The sequence below is a fragment of the Condylostylus longicornis genome, unplaced genomic scaffold (assembly GCF_029603195.1).
Source record: "Condylostylus longicornis isolate FDR11 unplaced genomic scaffold, ASM2960319v2 ptg000033l, whole genome shotgun sequence".
Taxonomy (NCBI): Eukaryota; Metazoa; Arthropoda; class Insecta; order Diptera; family Dolichopodidae; genus Condylostylus; species Condylostylus longicornis.
In genome coordinates, this window is record NW_026578002.1 from 298,031 (window position 1) to 323,173 (window position 25,143).

Here is a 25,143-nt window from a genome sequence, read left to right on the forward strand (position 1 = left end):
ATTCTACGGACAAAATTTAAATAAAACTTAAGAAGTAACTTAATTTTAACAAAATTTAATGTAATTAAATTTAAACGTTATAATATAGAAAAATTTACATTAACATTTCTTTATTTGACTTAGTCCATACATAATATTTCATTTCAATTACTAATAAATTGAAAATAAATCTATTGAAAATTTTTAAATTGTGAATATTCAATGTTTTTGGGATTTGATTATTAATTTATGTATTTTGAAATAAATTTTTCTTTAGCACAAATAACCTGAAAATATCGTGAGGTACTCCATGAAAGTACATAAATACAAAATTAAATATGATATCTGAATTTGCTGTATTTGAATAATAAATTGATGAAACTGTCCTCCGTTTAATGGTAAAAATTTTATTTTAAATATAAGATTTAATAATTTCTTTTTGTCAGTGCTAATTTAAGTTAAATGGTAACTAATTTCTATAATATCATGAGCTGTTTGAGGCGTATTATCATTCTTATGATTCGATTCCAATTATATTTTTCAAAAACAACATCACTTAGATCATCTGAATTATATAGTGTAGTGCGATAGAGTTATAAAGATGGGGTGACATCGTAATACTTCAACCTGATAAAATTAGTAAGTTTCCATTTTAAGTTGTAGTTTGAATACAAAGTAAGTAGAAGAACTCTATGAAATATTGTTGTTTGAGGTATTGTAGATTACCAAAAAAAATTAAAATTTAATGAACCTGGGATGTAGAGAACTTTTTTTTTAAGAGTTGTAAAAAAAGATTTAAGAAGTTCAAAAAAGCAGGAATCTATATAAAACCGTTAATGTGAGAAAAACTGCTAAACTTGAGGAAACAGAGAAGAAGAGCAACGATATTTTTAGCGATTCCAGAAAATTACAATAACGAAATGGAGAGAAAAAGAAGAAAAAATTAGTTAGGCAGGACAAACATTGCAAAATTTAATTTTTTTTTTACAAATATTAATGCAAATTTACATGTGTATAATCGATTTTTCAATGCAGATTTTATATTTTCGCGTAATTTGTGACAATGTTAGAGTAAAGTTGTGCTCCATTTTCATAAAAGATAAATATGACAAATGGACAAAGCTGAAAGATTGTTTTTTTTTTGTTAAAGATTTTAATTTTGAGAAATGAACGCAATTTAAATTTAAAATGAAATGAATTCAATTTTATTGCTCATTGCTAGTGCATTAAATTGAGATAAGTCGTTAATTAAAATTATATACTGGCAACTATTTACAGATTCAGTAATCATAATACAAAATCTTTTAAATGAAAAATAGTAGTTTTTAACTTTATAAGATTTTATTTATATTTTTTTTTTAACAAATTTTATTTGTAACGAATTTTTAATAATTATTTAAACAGTATTTAAAATATTTTTCTTTTGATTCTGCTTTATTCTTAAAACTACCTATTAAGATGTAGAAATTCAAATTCAAGAAGATAAAACAATATAACATTCTTTTAAACTAACGACAATAATAGTAATAAAAATCACTAAAAGCATTAATTTATATTATTTTTATATTTCTATTTCTAACTTATTGTGTATAAAGTTGCGCATTCCTGCATCTCGAAACCAGTTTCGATTTAAGTAGTCTGGGGTACCGAAATTAGCCTCGCAAATCCACAACACAAGTATGTATTTGTGTAATTTTTAGTCTTTTTAGAAAAAAATCAAGAATTTTTAGGTAAGGTGACATAATATCAGCGCAAGCATATTACTCTAATGTTATTACATGTAGTAGAGTTGTTAGATATGGCAAAGATTTCGGGATGAGGGAATACGTAATGTGTTATTAGACCACTTATGGCTAAATCGTTTTTTTTTTAATTATATACAAAATTGCATTTTTATTTTATTCAAATAAAATTTATACTAAAATTTTGTTTTATATTTTAATAAAAAAATTCAAATAGAATTATTAATCAATGATATTTTGGTTGTATAGTCAATTAAAGTTATCCTGTTTGATTTTGAATATCGTCATTGAAGTTATTTTCGAGTAAAGCTCACATCATAATATTAATTTTATTTTATATAATATGCAACATTGAGCTCTTGTTATATTTCATCTAATTCTTTTCATTAGCAAAATGACAAATATGCATGCATAATACAATACTTACTTCAGTTCATAGTTGTATTTTAAAACTTTATATTTTAATTAGAATATCTTCGATTCGATGCTTTTTATCTTTGAGGATTTTAAATGCTTATTAAGCAGCCATTGACAACTTCTGTGTATCTAGGCATAATCATGGAAGAATATGTAATCAACTCTGTGAAAGTATTTTCTAATCCTCAAGGAAATGAGAATATTTTTCTGATATATAATAGAAATTAAAAATTGGGAGAAGTTCTATATGGTTTATGTGGAATTACATTTCAAAATGTAATATTGTTCTGCAAATCTTAATTCTGCAAAGATAATCTAGCTTATACAAACTACATATTTTGAATTAATAGAAATTAACCACAATTTTTAACCAACTTGTTTTCAATTTAATCATTAATATTTCTAACATAATGTTCAATAATTAAAATAGAGACTAGACAAATTTTTAAACAAAATACCGCTATAATCGTATTAAAAATTTTCTTCACGATTATTTACAATTGATATTAATATTTATGTATATGAGTCAATGTTATGTATTTTATTTATTGTTTTTTTCTAAATGTATATTTTTATTATTAAATTTTAATTTAATCCTGTTTCTTTAACATCTAACATAACAGTTATAGAATGAAATGTTAAGAATAATAATAATTTATTTTTATTTGTGTACATTTTATTTTTAATAAATTAAATTATATTTATGCAAAAAAATAATTAATCTTAAAAAATTTTAAATACTAAAATTATTTTAAAAATATTAACTTTTTTTTTTTTTTGAAATAACATCAACACCTTTAAATCACGTTCATTCTTTTTTCTCTGAAGTTTCTGTGGCTGGGGGCTGTTCTTCTGTTGTTACGGTTGTTTTCACAGTTTCTTCATTACTATTTGCAGAAACATCAATTTTGTCATTAGTATTTTTTGATTTTTCATTGTCATCTTCATCACCTTCTTTGGAGTCTTTTTTAGTCAATTTCTTAATTTTCTTAATAATTTTCTTTTTAGCACCTTCTTTTGCAGCTAACTTTGTGGGACTTTTTGATGGACTTTTGGATTGGCTACGAGATTTTTCTCTATTTGTTTCATCAGTAGTTTCTTTGGTCGGGCTACTGCTCTTTCTTGCGGGTATCTTACTTTTTGATGGCACCTTTTCTGTTGAATTTTGTGTCTCAACTACTTCATTTGATTGTTCTTGTATTTTTTCATTTTCATTTATTATTTGTTTATCGGCACTAGCTTGGGAACCAGACTTACTTATTGATGGAGATTTAGTTACTGAGGCTGATTTACTTATTGATGAATTCGATTTTTTAAGTTCAACATCTGTTATTGATTTGTCTTCCTTATGATCTGGTGGTGGTGGTAATGGAATCACTGTTTGATCATTGAGCACATTCAGATTTTCTTCTTTATCGACATTTTGTTCCTTTTCTTCAGCGGCAGGATCTTCTTCAATACTATTATGACGTACTTCAAATTTACCAGTTCTTCGAGCATTTTCATCAGCTTTAGCTTCCAGAACATTAATTGAAGCTTGAATGCATTTAATTGCTTCCTTACGAGCTAAACGTATGCTTTCTTTTCCATTTGTATCAATTGTATCCAATTTTAAAAGATTTCTAGTTAACATTTCATCTAAATACATATATTCTTTATCACTTTTAAGACCACCGAATGCTTCAACTTGTTCCATGAGATGCAGTACATCCCGTTGAATATTTTGTATTTTATTAATACAATCCATTGTTTGAGGGGTTTGGGGTGGTACATCAGATCCTTCAGGCATGGGTTGGTGTGTGTCAACTGTTGGATGTGCTTTATTCTGTGATTGAAATTGTTTTTGTGGTTGAGCATTTTGTTGAGGTGGAGACTGTTGAAATGGTTGTTGTTGTGGCTGTGCTGCTCCTGACTTTGGTGGAGTTGCATAAGCGTGTTTTTGATATGCCGGGGGTTTAGCATATTGCGGAGCTTGATTTTGTGTTTGTTGATATTGAGGTTGGGGAAACTGGGGTGGCTGCTGTTGTTGTTGAACTGGAGTAGTTTGTCCAGGTATTTCCTTATGTTCATTAATTATAGGATCTTTACGCCCTTCAACAAATATTGGAATCGTTCTTATTACAGTTCCACCTGGAGTTTGAGGTTCAGGTGGATATGTTTGTTGAGGAGATGGTGGTTGAGGTGGTGGAGGCCACTGACGAGTTTGGCCTTGATTATGTAAGTAAAATGGCTGTTGCTGTTGCCGCTGTGGTGGTTGTGGCGGTATACCACCACTACCTTGAGATTTAGTTTTAGGAAACTTCCCTTGCGATTGTGGTGCGGATGAAGAAAAGCTTGCTGACGTTACATATACAGGTTCCTCACCTGGTTGCTGTTGTTGTTGTTGTTGTTGTTGTGCAATTTCTTCATTTTGATGAGGAGGTGCTGATTGTGATCGTGGTCCACGGTTTTCTTCATTCTCTTGACTAAATTTTTTATTTAATTTTGGACCACTGCTAGACTTTATTTGTTGCTGATTATCAGCATTAGGTCCATCTGGTAGATCTTCATCAGTTTGAATAGATGCATCACATAAATTTGGTTTCGGTGATTGGGGTACATTATCATACTGAGGTGATGGTGGTGCATATTGTGCTGTATTAATTGGATGATCATTTGATTGTGGTTGCTGTTGATAAGTTGGATGAACCTGATGTGCTCTTGATATACCGCCAGAACCGCTACGTGGTATACCAAAACCATCTGGTATATATTGACGAAATTCCTCTGGGAAATCAAAAAAATCATGCGGATTCCGTCTTCTTCCAAATCCAGAAAAGAAATCATCAGCACCATCTTCAAAAATATCACTATAAGGATCGAGGTTTGAATTAACATCACAACGCTTACGTGTTCCAAATGTTCCAAATGGGTCCCTCATCCTCGGTAAACGAGATCGCATCCTAGTATCTGAGAATATATCATCCATGTCTGGATCAAATCCGAATCCCTGGAAAATATATTAAAAAAATTTATAAGTATTAAGGTAATGAAAAATTAAAAATTTAAAATTATTTTATAATTTCATCTTATTTCAAATTAATAATGTATAAAATGATGGCATACTCAACAAGTTAAATTGGCCTTCACGATTTAAGAATTGGGAAAATTTTCAAATAGTCCTTATGAGTTTTTAAAAGTAAAAGAGTTGTTAGAACTTTAAAATACCAGGTCCAAATAGATGGAGTGAAAAACTTTGACTTACAAATCATTTGTTTTTGCATTTCATTTTATATTTTAATTTGTATGTATATACCTACTATATACGTGTATGCAGTTGTATGTATGTACATATGTATGTACACTGATTTAAATTTAAATTGCGAAATATTGAAATTTTTAAATTATTCATAATTTTTAAATTTTCTGTTAGAATTTTGACTATAATAAATTCATAAATATTTCTTTGTGTATGTGGGCGAGATACGAATAAACATGCGTGTACATTTGTGTGTCAATATTTTTATATGTATATATATATATTTATTGTGCATATTTTTATTTTCAAGTTTATTTTTACTTTTTTTTTTCATTTTATGCCAACGGTGGAATAAAATTTGAAAAATATCCAAAAAAATAAGAAAATTGTCCAATTTTTTTTTTTAAATAATTTTTTTATTACATGTGTTTTATACATACATATTTTGTGTTTATATAATATTAAAATGATAAACATATGCACACATACACATTATGAACATACAATGTAATTATGTAATTTATTTTAATTTTAAAATTTGACTAGGAAATTTTAGTATAGAGTAGTAAATTTTATAATTTTATTAAATTTCGATTTAAATATTGCATATTTTAAAAATTAATGTTTGCAAGGAGTTTGTACGCAATTAAATGTGATGTAATTGTTAAATAAAATTGTGATAATTGACTGTAGACCCTTTTTTACTGTAAAGCTTTCTAGAACTCTTTAATTCTTTTTTTCTTTTACATGATTTCATTTCTGTTTTCCTTTTACATGATTCAGATCTAACATTTCCAATTGAATTCAGTATTATAAGGTTTGAGACTAAAAGGTCCCAGTATAAATATTTTGTTTTCACGGAAATCAGCACCAGTAATATTAACAAGTTTTAATTATGGCAAGGTTTATTATAAGTGATGTTAAAAAATGGTGCACTATTTGGCATTATTTAACGAAGACGGATCTTTATCAAATGTATTGAATTAATCCGTTTCATGATAAACAAAATCTCCGATCTTGTCATGTGAATCAATATTTAATATTTTAATTCGGAAATTTATTTATTCTCTTATTGAAATTAATAATGATATATAATGGAACTATAATGGAATAATGATATTTAATAGAAATTTTGAATAGATCGTTTCCAACTCTTTAAAATGGAATACAATTTATATGAGTACATTATGGATTTTATTCATTTAACAGCAAATTGCATTTAATTTATAAGTAGATACAAACTGGGTTTTTTTAGCTCAACACCTTTTACATAGTAAATTTCAAAGCTCTATATTTCGAAATGGAATTGGATTTTTGATGGAAGGTAACATATGTAAATGTAAGTACTTAAAAAACTCACATTTTTCAATAATTTTAATTTTCATATTATTCAACACACATTTTATTCGTAATTCATTTAAATTTATATATCCATTCATTTATGTACGTATGTAATTATATGTACATACATATAGATAAATAATATATATATATATCTATATTTTCGAGAATATTCTCATAATTTTTCTAGGTTACAAAAAATTAGAAGAATATTTTTTTTTTTTTTGATTGAAATTTTCTAGTTAAAAGATTATTAACAATAATTATTTTTGTTTTTTTTTTTTGTTTTGCTTTTCAAAAATTATAATTACATTAAAATATTGTTTTTCATTTCAAACAAGTTTATAAAGTTTTCATTTAAATAATTTAAATATGTACATATATAAATACATACATACACACATATTATATACTTATAAATAATATAAAAACCTCTAAATAAATAAATTCAAATGAACTCAATATTTTTTAAGAAAAACACATAAGTATATTTAAATATTTGTATGTATGTACGAGTATATATATTTTTTTTTAAATACAAATCAGTGTTTATAATAATAATAAAAAAAAAATATGTACATTTTTCTATACCTAAATAAATTACGTCATATTACGTCATAATCTATTTTTACTTCATATGTATGAGTATGCATTAGTATATGCATACATATATGTATATGAAGATGTATATTGTTTATATGTATATAGAAATAATAAAAATTTTAAAATTCTTAGAATAGTTTTTCAATTTTTCATCGCAAATTTTCATTACAATATGAACTTTTAAGATTGTAATCTAATTAAAAACTTGTTTATACCTAATTTACTTACATACACACATACATACATTTATAATAGTAATAATATAACATTTATAATAGTAATAAAAATAAGAGAAATGATGATTTTTATGCTAATGAATTCCACTAATTGAAGATTTTATCACAGTATTCATTTTTAATAAAAAAATTTTAATTATTTTTTAAATATGTGATTACTTTACATTACAAAATAAATTTCTGAATTTTATAAATTGCAAATCTTAGAAAAATAAATTTGGATCAGGCCAAACCAATGGTTTGTAAGGTAGCACTTCTCTTTTGGACATGACAAGAAAAAAAAACACATTATTTTAAAACTCATTAATGTAAAAAAATTATTTTGTGCAATAAAAAATTAATTGCATACTTTTGGGGGTATAAATAAGTATTAAAGGAAGCATTAATAGAAGAATTCGTCGAGGCTGCTGAATTAGGAATTTGGATATTAAATTTTTAAAATTTTGCAGCTTTAGAAAATTTAGAAGTAGAAAATTGAAATTTTGCTACTTTTAAGTGACGGATAACTTGGAAGGGGAAAAATTTTTGTTGCAGAAATTAATAAATGAAAAAATAAAACATTTATTAATTTCTGAAAAGTTTTCAAAATTTCAGGCTTGTTCGACTTACCGTCTAACAAGAATGTGGAAATGAAATCGTCTTCGAAGTTACTAGATTATTTAAAAGTCACAATTAACTAGATTATTTAAAATGAATTCATAGATTTTGGAGGTAATAAAATTTTATTTCTGAAAAAAATGTTGTAAGCAAACTTCCCAAACTTGGGCGAATCACTTTTCGGAACATATTTGTTACTTTTCATAGGTGTATATAACACTCTGGCAAATGGAAAGGTTTAAATGTATGATAACTGCAAAAGACTGCATAAAGAATTTCTGTATAACAGATTTTGTTTAATATGCTATCTTATTTTACATGTAATAGACTAATGATAGTATAAAATACACTGGTCCATTTATAAATTTGTTCTCAATTACTCCGCGGTAGCTTTACTTCAATAAATCGTACGTAATTTAATTATTTCCCAAAATATATGTGTTTGTGATTATAAATTTTGCAAATAAAATCAAATTATTGGTATAGTACATGTATACACACATTGCATACTTATAGGTTTGCTTAATATAAATATTTTTTATGTTTTAAAAGAAAACAATAGGAAATTAATTTAAGAAAAAATCTAAATAAAATTTATAACACAAAGAATTTATTTGAAAAGAATTTGCAAACTTAAATTTTATGCTGTTTTTTTTTTTATTAAATTATTTTTACAGAATAGCAACATATTTCTTCCCTATCATTTAAATAAGTCACGCGTGCATACTATATAAATTTATACGAGAGTGTGTACATAAAATTGAATGAATGTAATTATTTTAAATAATTTTTAACAATTTAATTTGCGTTCAAAAGGTTTATATAGCTATTTTGATTTTAAAATAAATTTTGGGAAGATTTTTGACCTATAAGCATTAAATATTTTATTATATACCATTAATTTTAAATGTTTTTTATAGTCATAATAAAATATTTAAGTAAATGAACTACTATAATATTTGAATTATCAAATTCAATATAGTTAAGTTGAATAAACTTAAATTAATAATTTTAAATACTATTTTTAATAATTTTCTATTTAAATTCATAGTTTTGTATTTAAATGCAATTATTATTTTATTTTTCTTAGTATAAACAGATTGAAATTAAAAATTAAATATCCTACATTGGGAAGAATAACGACACAACCCAAATATATCATTTTGGTAATCGGAATTTAAAGTATTTATAGTCGAGTGTGAATTACTATCGAAGGTTAAAAAACATTGGTATGGAATTATTCTAAAAGTAGGTATATGAACAAATTTTCTGATAAGAAATTTTTCTATTGTACACAAGTATTCTGCATTTTGTTACAGAAAAGCTCTTTATATATTAAAATATAATATGTAGTAATAAAAGCTAGTTTCTGACTCGGCATTTTGACTTATGTCATTGTCCTCGCAAATATGCATGCGATAAATAAAATACGATATAATTTCAATTATATAAGTGAAGTAAAAGTTTGTTTAAATCTTATATATAGAATTAACACATTTTTACAGTTTTTTTGATATTTACCAACTAACTTCTTAAAAGATATTATCGAAAACCAAGTATTTTTTGGTATTCTTTATGCATTTAGCAAAATTTTTTAATTCAAATTAATAAACACCTTAAAAGCACATCACAAAGAGTTTGTAAGAGTTTTTAATTATATGTGCTATTGCAAATATTTTTCAATTTTTTAAATATATTCTCGATAAACTAAATACCATGCATAAAAAAATAATAATTACACTTAAATTATAAAAATCAAACTATGTAAATTAAAATTTTAGAAATGAATTTTATTTTAAAGGAAAATGTTCGTTACATCCCGATTTAGTAATTCATTAATGATACGCAACCACTAATGTATATTACGAGTTCTTGTATATGTGCACGAATTACAATTGAAATTAATTTTAAAGCACATGGATGCTATATGAACAAAATTTTGCCTCTTATGGTTGGTTGTTAAAATTTTTTGTTTAAATTTTCTAGAAAATGCAAGACTGGTCGTAGCCATATGGACATGATTCTTTTATTTTCTTCAAAATTGCGATCATTACGATACATTTACGATACATTTACATACATATATACAAAAACTGAAAATATATTTTTTTATTTGTCAAAAATTGTAATTTTAAAACCTTTTGTAGCTCATATTTTGACATTTTCTTTTAAAATAATTTAAAATTCTCTTTTGATGTTTGCCAATATTGAAATAGTGTGTGTTTTTTTACCACTCCCATTAAATAAATCTCAGTTACGCTCTTATTATATCTTGTTTTTGTTTACTCACTTTACCATTATTTCTTTCTGATGAGTTCTTGCTCTTTTTCAACGCAAAATACTTAAAAATTATTCCCGCACTATCTCGCAATTTTCATTTAATTTCATCAACGAACATTGAACTCAAAATTTTAATTATGAATGTATAAACTACTTTTATATTATAAAATTTTAATAAAATAAAAAAAAAAATTTAATTTTTTGTCATTTGACAAGAAAAACGGAAAAATAAAATTTAAAATTTTTTTTTTATTTGACCTAGACTATACAATAAATTTTTAAAAGTAAAATTTTCTTTTATTCATTGAAAATCAAAATGAATGACAAAAAAAAAACTTTCATTTTAAATTTTATTTTTTAAAATTTTAATTCAGATTTTTCATTGGCTTTTTTTTTTTCAAAAAAATATCAAACAATTTCAAATATTAAGACAATTATTAATATTGAGAAAAAAAATTTTTCTTTTACAGTTATAATAATTTTTCACCCACATAATAACATTAAATTTTTATATTTTTTTATTAACATTTTATTAAGTATTCAATTATTTTTGATCAAGTGTGTAGTTTGCACCAGTTAGCAAATAATCACAGTAATTCAGAAAATAAGAGCAACAAAATTGTAACAGGAGCGACAAAATATTAGCAAAATATTTACAGTTGTAATTCATGTATGTATATGTGTAAGTATATTTATATTTAAAAATATATTGTATTGGTATTCCAGTATATATATATATATACCTATAAGTCTGCTCAAAATTTCCAAATAGCCTTGAAATAAATTTGGAAATGAAAAATCTGAGAGTACACTCACCTTGGGCACGCTATTTATTAAAATAAAAATTTGTTTTTTTTTTTTTTTTAATTTTGTTTTTGAGTTTTGTATTTTTATGCTTGTCTCCGATTTTTTTATTAATTTTCCATATTTAATATTGTTATACTGAAGACGGAATGGAAGAGAGGACAAACAAACAAAAAAAATTCCCAACGAAAGGGTTATCATTTTTTTATTAACAGGTAGAAAAAAGTTTTTTTCTATTTTTAGCAAAAGAAGTTTTTCTACGCATTTGGTAAATTTTATCTTATCAATTGGTGCAGAAATATTTTATGCAATGAAGTGACACGCCAAAGTAAACGAGAACTACAAATATATAAATATTCGCAAATCGGAGACACGGAGTAAAAATATGCTTTTTTTCAAGTACAAGTAAATTGTCCCCCATTTGACAATTCGTGCAATATTGAAGCATTTAAATATATACGATTAATTAAGAATTGGATTTGGCCGCAAAGAGTAGAAATAATGAGAGGCCGCAAAGAGCTGCAGTTATGCATTAGGCCAGAAATTCGAAATGCTTGTTGATGATTAAATTATATTAAAATAAACAACAGCTGCAACAATATATAGTATTTGCCTAATTTTATGTAATTTTTTTCCTTATGATTATTAGCCTATAACAATCGGATTTTCCAAAACTAAATTAACGTTACACACTTTTTCATCAGTTTAATAATATTGTGAAATTTATATTTTATTCGATCAAAATACTGGAGCTTATTATAAGGTGGGTAAATTTCCTAAAATGGTTAACATAATTTTTCAATTTTAAAACTTAAGTTAGTTTTTAAAACTCTCATACTATAAATTAATTATTTTTCTTTAATAAAGCACACAAAATTTCTATTTTTATTTTTTATTCATAATTTTTACAAAAAAGTTAAAACTTTAATCGAATGATTTAATAATTTGTCTTAAAAATAATTTCTTTTAAGTGAAAAATCGTAGGTGTAAGAAAAACTACAATGTATACACGTATAACTTGATTTATACTTATAAATTTCAAAGAATGAATTAAAATGGCAAATATTCGAATAACTTAATTGAAATAGGAAATTTGGGTAATAAATATAAATTTAAATTTTATTTGATTTATTTTTCTATTGAAAAACAGATGTTTTTTAAATTTAATATTTGCATTGGTATACAAAACAGTTGTTTACAACATTTTGTAAATTCGAGAATATTTTCACGTTTTATGAAATTTCTATACAAAGTACCAAAATTTATATGAAAATTTAGAGTTAAAATTTAAATTAATTTTTAAATTTTCAATTTAAAATTTAATTGAATCATACAACGTATTCATTATACAAGGTGAAAACATATATTGATTCAGGACGAATTTAATATAACAGTGCGCCTATAAAGGCATAAAGAAGTTATAGGTGCTGATTACGAAATTCATTTTAAAGTTGAAATAATTAGAACTTATTAAATAATTGCAACAATATTCTGGAGGTCCTCTGTTATGTAAACGGCATTATCACAAGTAATTCAAAATTTCCCAAACCGGCTCGTTTCGGGAGCAAATACCATTAGTGTTTTCTTTAAAATTGTTAATTACGTAAACGTAATATGTAAATTTAGTATTTAGATAAATAAGTTACTTTTATTACTGATAATTAAAATTTAAAATGCAAAATGAAAATATTTACAAAAACAATTTTTTTTTTTACATTTTTAATTTCAAATATGCAATAAAGTTTAGAATAATTACTTGATTTTATATTTATGAGTTCATTTTTTTTTATTTCATTTTAAAATTTATTGTAGAATGGAGGCTTCTTAAAATACTATTTCCAGGACGGTCTTTAATAATATTATATTTCTTATTGTAATTATTCTTGTTGATTGTATTGCATATTTTATCATTTATTGATTTGATTTTTTGAAGTAAAATACGAAACTAGAAATCATTTTGAATAATAACTGTGGCAGATTTTATTACAATTGCCTAAATTTCAATTAAACATGAATAAGAATAATATGTATATGGATTTAAGATATGAATTTTGAGACCCAATTGCATACATATTTCATATTTATGTGATTTAATCTCTAAATAGTTTACAAAATTTTTGATCCTATATTTCGGTAAGTATTGAAACTTTCGAGATATGTGATCATAATTAAGAAATATTGCAATTAACTAATAAAATCTTTAATTAATTTAATTTAAAATTTAAATTGAATTTCAAAATTTCATGGTAAATTCAAAATTTTCTCATAATAATTCCGCATATGTAGTTCTCATTGAATTCTATTTAATTATTAAGATTCATATAGAAACTGTAAAATTTAAATTTTGTAAGGCGAAATATACAAATTTTTAATACAATAATTTAAATCTTAAAAATTAAATTCACAAAACTATTAATATTCAATTAAGAATTTACGAATTCACAATTTTCATTTTTTAATTTAATGATCGCACCATTAATAAATTTTCTCACCTCTTCGGTACATACTTTAGAATTATCCAAATTTTTTTCCGTGTCTACCATTATGAATATTAAAATTTAATTGCATTTAAAGAATTCTCGCTAATTATTCAATTAGGTTTTGTTTTTTTTTTTGTTTTTTGTACAAAAAATTAAAAATATTCGTTTAACAAGTTTTAAAATTCAACTTTTATTTTCCTTTTAGCTTCTCAAGTTCGTCCTTTTCAATTATAAATTTGGTAAAAACAACTTTTTGTTTTTGTGATTTTTTAGCAGCACTTTTTGTTTTGCAATAAAAAAAACGAAATTTTTTTAATAATTTTTTTTTTTATAGTTTTCCTTCTCTTTCTTTCTTTTATTTTTATTATTTATTATTTTTGAATTTTTTCTCTTTATACGCGTATTTTTTAAAACACTTTAAATATTTTTTTTTATTATTTCTTTTTTTCACAAATAATTAAATTCTCCTTTTTTTTTGGTTATTACTCGGTTGACCTTTGATTTTCAACTGATTCGTGACAAAGTTATTACGATAGCTTTTATATTAAAACAAAAAATATAATAAATGTGAGAAAATGAAATGAAAAAAAAAATAAAAGCAATAAAATAATATTTTATTTACGAGTGCGACACCTGGTGGTCATCATACACAATACTTTATATTATTTATATTGCATGTATATGTATGTAATTGCAAAATTCTTAAATTATGAATAATCTCGAATATTCTAGAAAGAGATTTTTCTAAATGATGTTGACAATAATGCCCGTTTACGATTAAACGATGAGTGAGTGAATGAATGAATGATGAAGGTTTAAAAAGAGACTATGAAAAATTGACAATCGAATAGTGTTATTCTTTAAAAGGGAATTTTCTTGTTTTCAATAATAATTTGTTAGTTTTTGTTGTTTTTTTTTCATTATTTTTTAACTGGGAAAATTATTTTACCCTTATTAAGGAAAATCACGAATATTTTTCTGATTAATTTTAAATTTTTTTTTTTTTGATGAAAAATATTGTATCTCTTATATATTGGCATACAATATGTGTATGTAGTTTATGTGTGTATGAAAAAATAAGTAAATATTATAATAGCAAGAACAAGAATTTCGTTGATCATGAAATTTACGAGATATTTAAAAAAAAAGAAGAATTGTGCCAAAAAATATAAAATTTTTTTTTTTTTCGTTTGCTAAATGGCAACAAACGGATAATTCACTATTCTATTCACATATAATTTAAAAAAACAATATTAGAACTATAACAATCTCTAAGCAATTTGTAAAATATTTATTTCCTTTGTCATTCTTATGAAAGAATAAAAGTTCTGATTTCCTACAAGAAAAAAAACAAAAACAAAAAATTTTATGTGTTCTTTTTCCTTTTTCCTCATTTCTTCAGCTGTTGGAAAGTTTTCATTTTTCTAAGTTATTCAACTATTGTGTCAAGAGTATGTGAGATCATTTTAATAAAAGTGAAATTTATAATTTATAATATTATATTCGAAAATCAAATATATATATTATAATCATTTTATGCACTCAAGTAAAATTCGAATTTCGAAAAAAAAGTGTTAAAATATTTAAACATAGCATAATGATTTTGATATTTCCTCAATATTCTAATAAATGATCATTAGTTCTATCCAAGGTAGATAATGCATTATATTCAAACCGGTTCAAAATGGAAATGTGACAACATAAAACTGAGAGAAATATGTAAGCTATCAATAATTTATTTTGTAGGAGAAAAATATACCATGTAAAAATTTTACAGGAGAATTTTATTTTGGACAGACCTATTATTATATAAGTCGACTTGTCAATCATCATGAATAATAATCATTCTCTTATATTTTTAATTAGTCTATGATCAATATTAGCATAGAAAAATAAGTAATTGAAGAATATTCAAGCCGAACAAATGGAAAAAATTCAAACATGAAAACTAGGTACCAGAATCTTGGTGTATATGAAAAAATATGAACGTAGAAAAAAGAAAAAACGAAAAACAAAGAATATCGTTTCTCAATTGAACAATGATTTTATTTACGATATCTTGATTTTTTTTTATGATCATTTAAATGTATGTACGTAGGTATACAATACAAATAAAGATCAAACAAAATATTATGAACATATAAGTAGGTATGTATGAATGTATAAACATACTGAATGCATAATTTCTTTCTTAATATTATATGGTGTTTGATATTATACGTTTATGAATAAAATAAAATTTTTGATTTGAAATTTTAAAAAGACAAAAATTTGTGCCATTATAGAAATATGTATATATTATAATTATATATGTATGTATGTATTAATGTATATTATATGAATATGATATTACGAAAATTATGTAAATTTTTATTACAATAATTATCATTTACGTGAAACGTTTATAATGTGAACTGTAATATATAAAATAGTAGAATCTTTCGACAGTTTTCATGAAATCGAAAGTGGTACAAAGTTGGATATTTCTTTTTAATTAAATCATTGTCTTCGTCGTTAAATTCAAAAATAAACTTTGGATTGAATAGATTAAGTAAGGGTACTGCTTTTTTTCTAAGTTTTTAGTTTTAAAATATCTGTTACTTTAAAATGTTTGGAGCATATATATTTATTTTGAGTGGAAAAACTTGAATTAAATCCACAGTTTTCTAACCAAGTTTTCTTTAAAGTGAAATCGGTGGGGAATTTAAATATTTTATGGGTCCTATTAGAGCTAGTACATTCCTTGGCACAATATTTTTTTAATTTAGTGTTAGGAAAACTCAATAAATTTTCAGGAATCTCCCTATATTTAGGCTCCCAGTCAAAAATAGTTGGAATTGTATTTTTTTTCAAATATTTAGTTCCAATGCAATCTGAATTAAAATGCTTATTACATATGAATTTATTTTTTCTTGTTTCAGATTACAATTAGAAAGTCAAATATTCAAAATATTTTTTCGCTTAGGAAATTGAAAAAGTTTAAAATTATTATTGGAATTTCTTTTTTGAAAGCAATTCGAAATAACACACTTTTCTAATCTTTCTTTTAAATTAAATTTATATTTATATGTTTTGCATGCCATTTTAATCATGCGTGTTTATTACAGCATAAGAACTTTAAATTCAAGCGATTAAATATCTACAGCCTTCGCTATTGTACGAACGCAATTATAATGTACATATAAAGTTCCAAAATTTTACAATTTCAATTATTTCAAACGAAAAAATATCGAAAAGCAGCGGTACGTACAAATAATCATATAAATAACAAACATATAATAATCTTATTAATATTTCGAATTTATGAATGTAGATATGTATTATGTATACCTATACATATACATACATATGTATAACTTGAAAGAATGCAAAGAAGTAATGAAAAAACAAGAGAATAACGTAAAAAACTTTTATCTATTTGGTATACAAAAAATTTACGATAAAATATTGTGTGTATACCAAATTTTTGTGTTCTTTTTGTTGTTTTTATTCATAGTAATTTTTTCATATACACCAAGATTCTGGTATCTCATTTCAGCAAGACAAAATGGAAAAAATTAATGTTGAGACCTCTTGGATTATTCAATCATAAATAAATTTTTTTTTTAAATTTGTTTAATTAATAAAAAAAAAATTGAAAGAATAAAATCAGTATAGAAAGATGGCGACTCAGATTTGATAAATAATTTTGAATTATGTTGCAAATGACATATTAGTTATTATTGCATATATTACGGCGCAACTCATAATTATAGATGTTAGCTAGGGTTATGAGTATAATTATTGGGACTCTGAAAATTCGATGCAATTATTGACAGCCTGTTTGCTGACAAATATAATTTCTTAATAATGAGACCACTTCTATCATTTTTCCAAATGTATTTCCAGCAAATTGAGTTCCAGCAAATTGAATCCCTTCGATTTGAGTTATTTTTAATATTGATAAAATTTGATTGATGAAAGAAAACTGGAGTTTGTGGCAAATTTTAATTTTCTTTAATTTACTTAATATCAAGAGAAGTTTCGTGATAATTAAGATTATATTTTCGAAGACAAAATAATATTTATGCATTTAAGAGTTTAATTAATTATTTCTTAAATTTTGTATATGAGATCTTTAAAACCTGCAAATAAATTTTTTAAAAATCGTAATTACATATAATACATTAGAATGAACGTGTGGGGGCTTTTATATTTTGCCATTTTTTTTTCATTTCTGCAAAAGGAGAAAAATAACAAAAATATAATAAAAAAATTTTATTTTTTCATCATTTCAAGTCAAAATAAGGGGGTTTAGTCATTTTTTTTTTCAATTTATATAAAATATTTTGGGTAGGTGTACAAGTTTTTATTATTCTTAGTTTTTTTTTGGTTTTCTTCTTCTTATTATTGTATTTATTTATTTTTTGTGTTGTTCTTTTAAGAACTAATTTTACAGTGTCGCAGTTCTATTAAGCACTCAAATAGTATATAATTTCATATTAAATTGAAATAAATTTTAATTTTGAAACTTAGAAATTAGTTTTTATTTTTCGTTTTCTTTCAATATTATTTATAAAATATTATTATTTTAGTGTACATATTATGGCTTTATTACTTAAGAAAATTTTTTGATTCATTTTCAATATGATTATTGCAAAATTCTAGTTAATGATTCTTATTATGGCTTTATTGTCGTAAACATTTACGGTTGTACGTACGACATTTATATTTTAAATGGTTTTCAATTCAAGTTTGAATAATTCTAGTTTTAATTTAGTATACTTAAAATTTTAATAATATCATATGTGAAGTTGTTTTTACTATATGGGTACATGTTATATATACTTACAGGTTAATTATATTAATTTACAGGGAAAATTTTTAGTATCATCAATAATAGTTAGTAAAATCAAATAAAGATGTGAAAATAAGCTTTTTCTTTGTAATCAATTTTTGTACTTTTATGAGTACATTCATAAAAGTACAAAATATTATGGTATTTATTTACATTTAATTTATTATTTTAAAAAGTTTTCTTGGCCAAATTTTGTGTAGGCGGTTTGTTGTTTTCAAATGTATCGTATATGTAAATTAACACTTTACTCTCATTCATATCACATTTGTTTACAATAATTATTTTGTTACCTTTTCATTTCAATCTTTATTTATAAATAGTGCTGGATTTAAAAAACAAAGAAAATAAATAAATAAATAAATAAAAAAATTGTAAACTTAAATACGAAATAACTCCGGAAATTCCGTAATAAAAAATTAAATAAAATTTTTTAAGTGAAATTAATTGCAAATATAAATACATACATTTGTTATAAAATTGCAACAACTAGAGTTTAAAATTTTGTAAATTATTGACAAAAATCGAAATAATTTATAAATTTATAGTCATTTTTCGAAAAATCAGAATTAATTTGAATGAGAATTTGTCTTTAATTATGAGTGGAAAACAATGGTTGTTTAGCTGTTGTGTTAGGCTTGAGTATTCGAGTACAGTTGCCACAATATATTTGCCCTATTATGAAACGAATTTGTATTTTTGGTACAATTTGATTTTTATACAGCAGAAATCAATCCCGGTAGATCTTGTACTAAAATATGAAAGTAAAAAGAAATTGAATACGAAAATTAATAAGCCAACAATTAATTATATTTACGCATGCCTAATTTATTTTTCTTTGTCATCAATTTTAATTAATACAATAAAATAATCTTGAAAATGTCAAAAAGACCCATTTCTTCTAAGTACATACATATATATATTATTGTTATTGTTTTTTGTTGAATTTAATCTTTGATTGAAATTTAACAATTAATATTATTTTAACGGGGGACAATTTTGTTGCAGTCAAAATTCATTTAAAATAATTTTGAAAGAATGTGGGTGAATTTTTTACATATCACTTGTCGCTCATTCAATGAAATTTGAAATTTTTTCGTGTATATTTTTTGTTTTCGGTAACAATATATTATAAATTTTGTTCTAAAACAAATGATGTAATTATTTGAAAAAAGACAATACGATTGTATAACACATTGTTTTTATGGGAAAATTTTAATGGTTTTTGTTTCAAAGCTTACAGTTAATTAGATTTCTATATTATATGTATATGGTTAAAATGTTAATTAATATTTATTTCAACGAAGATTTATAGATTAATTTGAAAAGCAAAAGAAATTTAAATTAAAGTTTTTAAATTTTCAATTTTTCATTAATTATTCTGATTTGTTTTGCAATGTTGACAAATTTCGTGAGATCGTAACATAGCAATAAAAAATATTTATTAAAATAAATACAATTTTTCGAATATTAACATTGTATTAAAAGTTTCCAGTGAATAATTTTGTTAATCTACTTCTATAACAATGTTTTGTACAAAAAATTAATTAATATAATTTGAGATTGTATAGAATCATTAACATTTTTACAATTAAAGGAAACGCTACTATTACAAGAACGTTGTTATTTAATTAGAAATTTAAAGGAATCGCTCAATCCACTAATATTGCCGATCATAATGCATTTTTTGTATGATTCAAATCAATTTATACCCACTGACTCTATAAAAATAATTTAAGTATGTTTTTAAAGTCTTGATTGTATTTTAAAATTTCTCAAAAATTACAATAAGTAATTAAAATTATTTGGACACTTGTTGCTTAATTGTAAATTTTGAGATAATTTAAAATAATTTAAAATTTAAGTAAAACTACATACTATGAGATAATAATTAATTTTTACATCGTAGATATATATATATATATATACATATTAAGTCACATATATTACGAACAGCGAGTTTTAAATTTAATGAATAAATTTATGTACATAAATTACAGGTTAAAATTAAACAAGAAAAAATAATTAACAATAAAATTAGTGAAACAAATGTTTTAGTGTTTAAAAATTTGTACAGTAATTTTTCAATGTATTTTTGTCACAAACACTGCACACACATAATGTGAAATTAATTGTGCAATTAGTGAAATATTTTAAGTGAATCTATATAGTGTTTAAATGTATAATTAAATTTTTAATCACGTAATAATATAGGATTCAAGTAGAATACAATATGAAAAATTTGTAATTTCTCACTTTTGATTTTCAAGTTTTATGGTTGTGAATTTTTTTTATAATTTTTTTTTTGAGTCAATAAAATTAAATAAAAATTTTTTATTTAAAGAGTAAGCTTGATAGTGGAAGTTTTATAGTCTATGCCCAAATGATGCCCAAACTTATTTTTACTTAGGCCAAAAAATAAAATTTACAAGATATGGCGGGCCAATTTTTTTTTTTTTAAATTCATTTAAAAAGTATATAAAAAAAACAATAATACAAAGTAAGAAATTAAGCGTATTTTATCGAATAATTATTTTAATTCATTTTTTTAAAAAATTAAAAAGTATACTTAAATCCCAATAATACAAAAATTGTAAATCAAAAATTTAAAAAATTAAATCAAAAATATATTTATATTAAATATGATGAATGTTGAATGTTGGTGTTTTATGTATTAAAATAAGGTGTATGATAGACAAAAATTTGAGAATCCTAATAAGCGTTTTCTGGCCGAACTATAAGAGATAGAGTGTTTTTACGTAAATTTTTGAAATCTTCAATCAAATAATGTTGGTGTTTTATGTATTAAAATAAGGTGTATGATAGACAAAAATTTGGGAATCCTCATAAGCGTTTTATGGCCGAACTATAAGAGATAGAGTGTTTTTACGTAAATTTTTGAAATCTTCAATTAAATAATGTTGGTGTTTTATGTATGAAAATTAGGTGTATGATAGACAAAAATTTGAGAATCCTCATAAGCGTTTTCTGGCCGAACTATAAGAGATAGAGTGTTTTTACGTAAATTTTTGAAATCTTCAATCAAATAATGTAGGTGTTTTATGTATTAAAATAAGGTGTATGATAGACAAAAATTTGAGAATGCTCATGAGCGTTTTCTGGCCGAACTAGTAGAGATAGAGTGTTTTTACGTAAATTTTTGAAATCTTCAATGAAATAATGTTGGTGTTTTAAGTATGAATATATGGTATGTGATAGCAAAAATTTGAGAATGCTCATGAGCGTTTTCTGGCCGAACTAGTAGAGATAGAGTGTTTTTACGTAAATTTTTGAAATCTTCAATCAAAAAATGTTGGTGTTTTATGTATGAAAATAAGGTGTATGATAGATAAAAATTTGGGAATCCTCATAAGCGTTTTATGGCCGAACTATAAGAGATAGAGTGTTTTTACGTAAATTTTTGAAATTTTCAATCAAAAAATGTTAGTGTTTTACGTATGAAAATATAGTGTATGATAGACAAAAATTTGATAATCCTCATGAGCGTTTGCTGGCCAAACTAGTAGAGATAGAGTGTTTTTACGTAAATTTTTGAAATTTTCAATCAAATAATGTTAGTGTTCTATGTATGAAAATATAGTGTATGATAGACAAACATTTGAGAATCCTCATGAGTATGGTGTCTCCAAGCTGTATATCTGGAAATGCTACATCGACGTCAAATGTAAAAGGATTTTCATATAGTGTTATTTCATTTGATATATTGTCGAAATCTGAAAATCTTTCTTCCATGTTTCTTTTCAGTATTTTTATTGTATCAATAAATAAAATAATTATAAACTCAAATTTTCTCACTTTTGTGAAAAAATATTTATTTTGCAATAGAAAAATAATATAAATAAACACGTGGAATTGAATAAGTGAACATATTTTTTTCTAAATAAATTTCCGAAAATATTTTTTTAAAAAAAAAAGTGTTAAACATGTTTTCAAAAAATTGCAAGGCGCTTCGAGAGCGGGCCAGAGAATTGGAGCTGGAGGGCCAGGTTTGGCCCGCGGGCCGTAGTTTGGGCATCGCTGGTCTAAATAATATATATTTATATTGCCGAAGAGAGACAAGAGCAGAGGAATTCCTCACTCCCCAAACCACCACAGACAATCATGGCTTATAGTAGCCGTCCCATATCCCACTCAAACTACCCATAGCCCCAAGCAAAAACCCCCAGATATCCCTCAAGGTGCAAGGCGTGAACTCCCACACATTGAGAAAACCACACCCAAACTAGTTCCATCTCCTGACAGCTAAAGCAGGACAACCACACAGAATGTGTATGACTCCCTCCTCGCCGCCCCGATAGAACCTACACAAAGGAAAGTTCGATTTATCCAGTTTGTGCAAGTAATATTTCACTGTAAATCGAATTTATTTAAGTAATTGCACGAGCCCGATTTCGCCCCATCCTAAATAGTTCTGAGGAGAACTTCCTTGAGCAAGGTGGAAAATATTATTAATTAGTTTTCATTGAATATTGGTTGCCGTATCTAGCGTTAATAAAGATTTAAATTGAATATATTCATCAGTTTAAAAGTGGGCTGCTAACGTTTGGGCTACACAAGTAAAAGTTGGTCGCAATACATTATTTTTTTTTTTATTAAGTTATACCTGCACAATAAGTTGATTTTTTCTCTTAAAATTTTATAATGTTAATATAATATTGTTTTCTGTACCTTTAAAATTACAGATTGTCCGCTGATTTTCGTACAATTCCATCCCAGATGGAATTGAATGTCGGAAACAAATAATGTTTGTTGCACTAAACTGTCCGGAAATTATAATACTGTAATTGTTTGTGTTGTTAGATTGAACGCCCCTCATTTTTCGTTCTTTATGCAAGATTTTGTAAAACTGAACGTATAACACATTAGTTAATAATTGCGTTTTGACCTGCCGGACTATATGACTTTTCTATCAAAAATCCCCAAATTTTTTTTTCTTAATATTTAATTTGTTCTACTTGAGATCGCGTGTTTTTGAATGTTTGTATTCAGTATAAGTAATAAAAGTTTGTAGTTTTGAATGATGGCACCAACTGTATGTGTTTGTATATAGCTACGAGTATATATGTTTAGTGAAAAACACTTTTCTTTTTATTTGAAAAATATATTTTAGTAATAAATCGGCAATTAATTAACCTAAATCTCTTTCTTTTTATAAATTTACAAGTGATTTTAAAAATTAAAAAAAAAATTTTTTATTGTTTGCTGTTTTTTAAAAGCTATTAATTATATTTCCATATACAATTTTTTTTTTTATTATAGTTCTTAAACAAAAATGTTTACATTAAATCTGTCTAGATATTATTTCTATAATTCTTACATTTTTGTTTTTCCAGCTACATACATATTTAATATGTGTATACGCTTACATATTTACTTATAAAGAACGTGTAGTCGACGATAAGTGCGCGTTTAAAATATGCCATATGAATTGCAAAATACAAACATGCATACTCAGAAATTTAGTTGGTCGTAAAAAATTTTAAAAAGAATTTGTTTTTTCGCAATTAATACTTTTCATTTGAATAGCATAGCTCGTTCATCCTTTTTGCTGCTCTTATTTTTAAAAATATAAATGGAAATATAAACAATTATTGTTAAGATTGTAATAAAAATAACAAGATGAAAATTTTATGCAAAATATTTTCGTATTTTTTTTTTTAGTTTTCAAGGCAATTTTGAAATATATCGTTTTCAAATGGTTCTGAATGTACTTTGGAAGTGGAAAATGGAAATTTTTCTGCTTGTTCGCGTGCATACAGCCAATCGCACTTAATATCGTATTCGTGTGTTCGAATGCAAAAATTATAGAGACATTAAAATTTGTCACAAGTATAGTGTTGTTGTCATTATGTTTATCTTTATTTGAATTTTAAGTAAGTAGTATGAAAAATATATGACTATTGTATATAGTTGTACGATGTTGTCAAATATATTTAGTCTGTTATGTTTATTTTGAGTATTATAAAAATATTGTCGGGAGATAAATAATTCTTAAGTGCAAACAATGAAGAAATATTGTGATAATTGTAAAATGAAGTTTATTTTTAAGGTTTGAGTTGTTCTTTCCTTAAACAGTTGTCAACATCAAATCAATTTAGTTATACATATAAATATATGCTACAATTCTTCTATGTAATTAGAAATTAATAAGATATTAACCCATAAAATTAGACTGGTAACTAGTGATAAATTTTTTTCAAACATTTTAAAATATTTTTGATAAAGTTTTTGTTAATTAATTAAATTATCTCTTTAAACCATAATTTCAAATTATAAAATTGCTTAAGTATTGAAATTGATAAAAGGAGTATGAATGAAAAGTAAAATATATTTTCGTTATTTATGGCATGGCTGTAAATTTTATGTTAATTTTTGTTAAAAGTCTTTAAAATTTAGAATATTAGCTACGTGGCCTACAAAATCAAAAAATTGCATAATTTTAGGAGTTAGATATGAATATTATTTAAAAATGAACTAAAAATCTTGTATGACCGCACCTCATTAATAAACCGATTATCCAATCACAATGGAAATTGGGAAGGTTGCTTTGAACAATACGAGGGCGAGGCGT

At 24.3% G+C, this 25,143-nt stretch overlaps 1 protein-coding gene across 6 annotated transcripts in view; it reads right to left on the reverse strand.

Moving 5' to 3' along the window:
* Window positions 1-1,327: 1,327 nt before the first annotated feature.
* Window positions 1,328-25,143, reverse strand: part of LOC129608643 (BAG domain-containing protein Samui) — a 35,751-nt gene continuing 11,935 nt past the window's right edge. The window contains exons 1-3 of one of the 6 annotated variants that reach the window (XM_055520296.1): window positions 13,745-14,460; window positions 5,028-5,127; window positions 1,328-4,973 (exon numbers count right to left, since the gene is read on the reverse strand). In XM_055520296.1, the coding sequence (XP_055376271.1) occupies window positions 2,947-4,973; window positions 5,028-5,127; window positions 13,745-13,780 (2,163 nt within the window). In that variant the 5' untranslated portion in view covers window positions 13,781-14,460 and the 3' untranslated portion in view covers window positions 1,328-2,946. Of the gene's footprint in view, window positions 5,128-13,729; window positions 14,462-25,143 lie in introns of those variants that run through there. The other 5 variants (XM_055520295.1, XM_055520294.1, XM_055520293.1 and 2 more) reach the window with 5 other exon arrangements.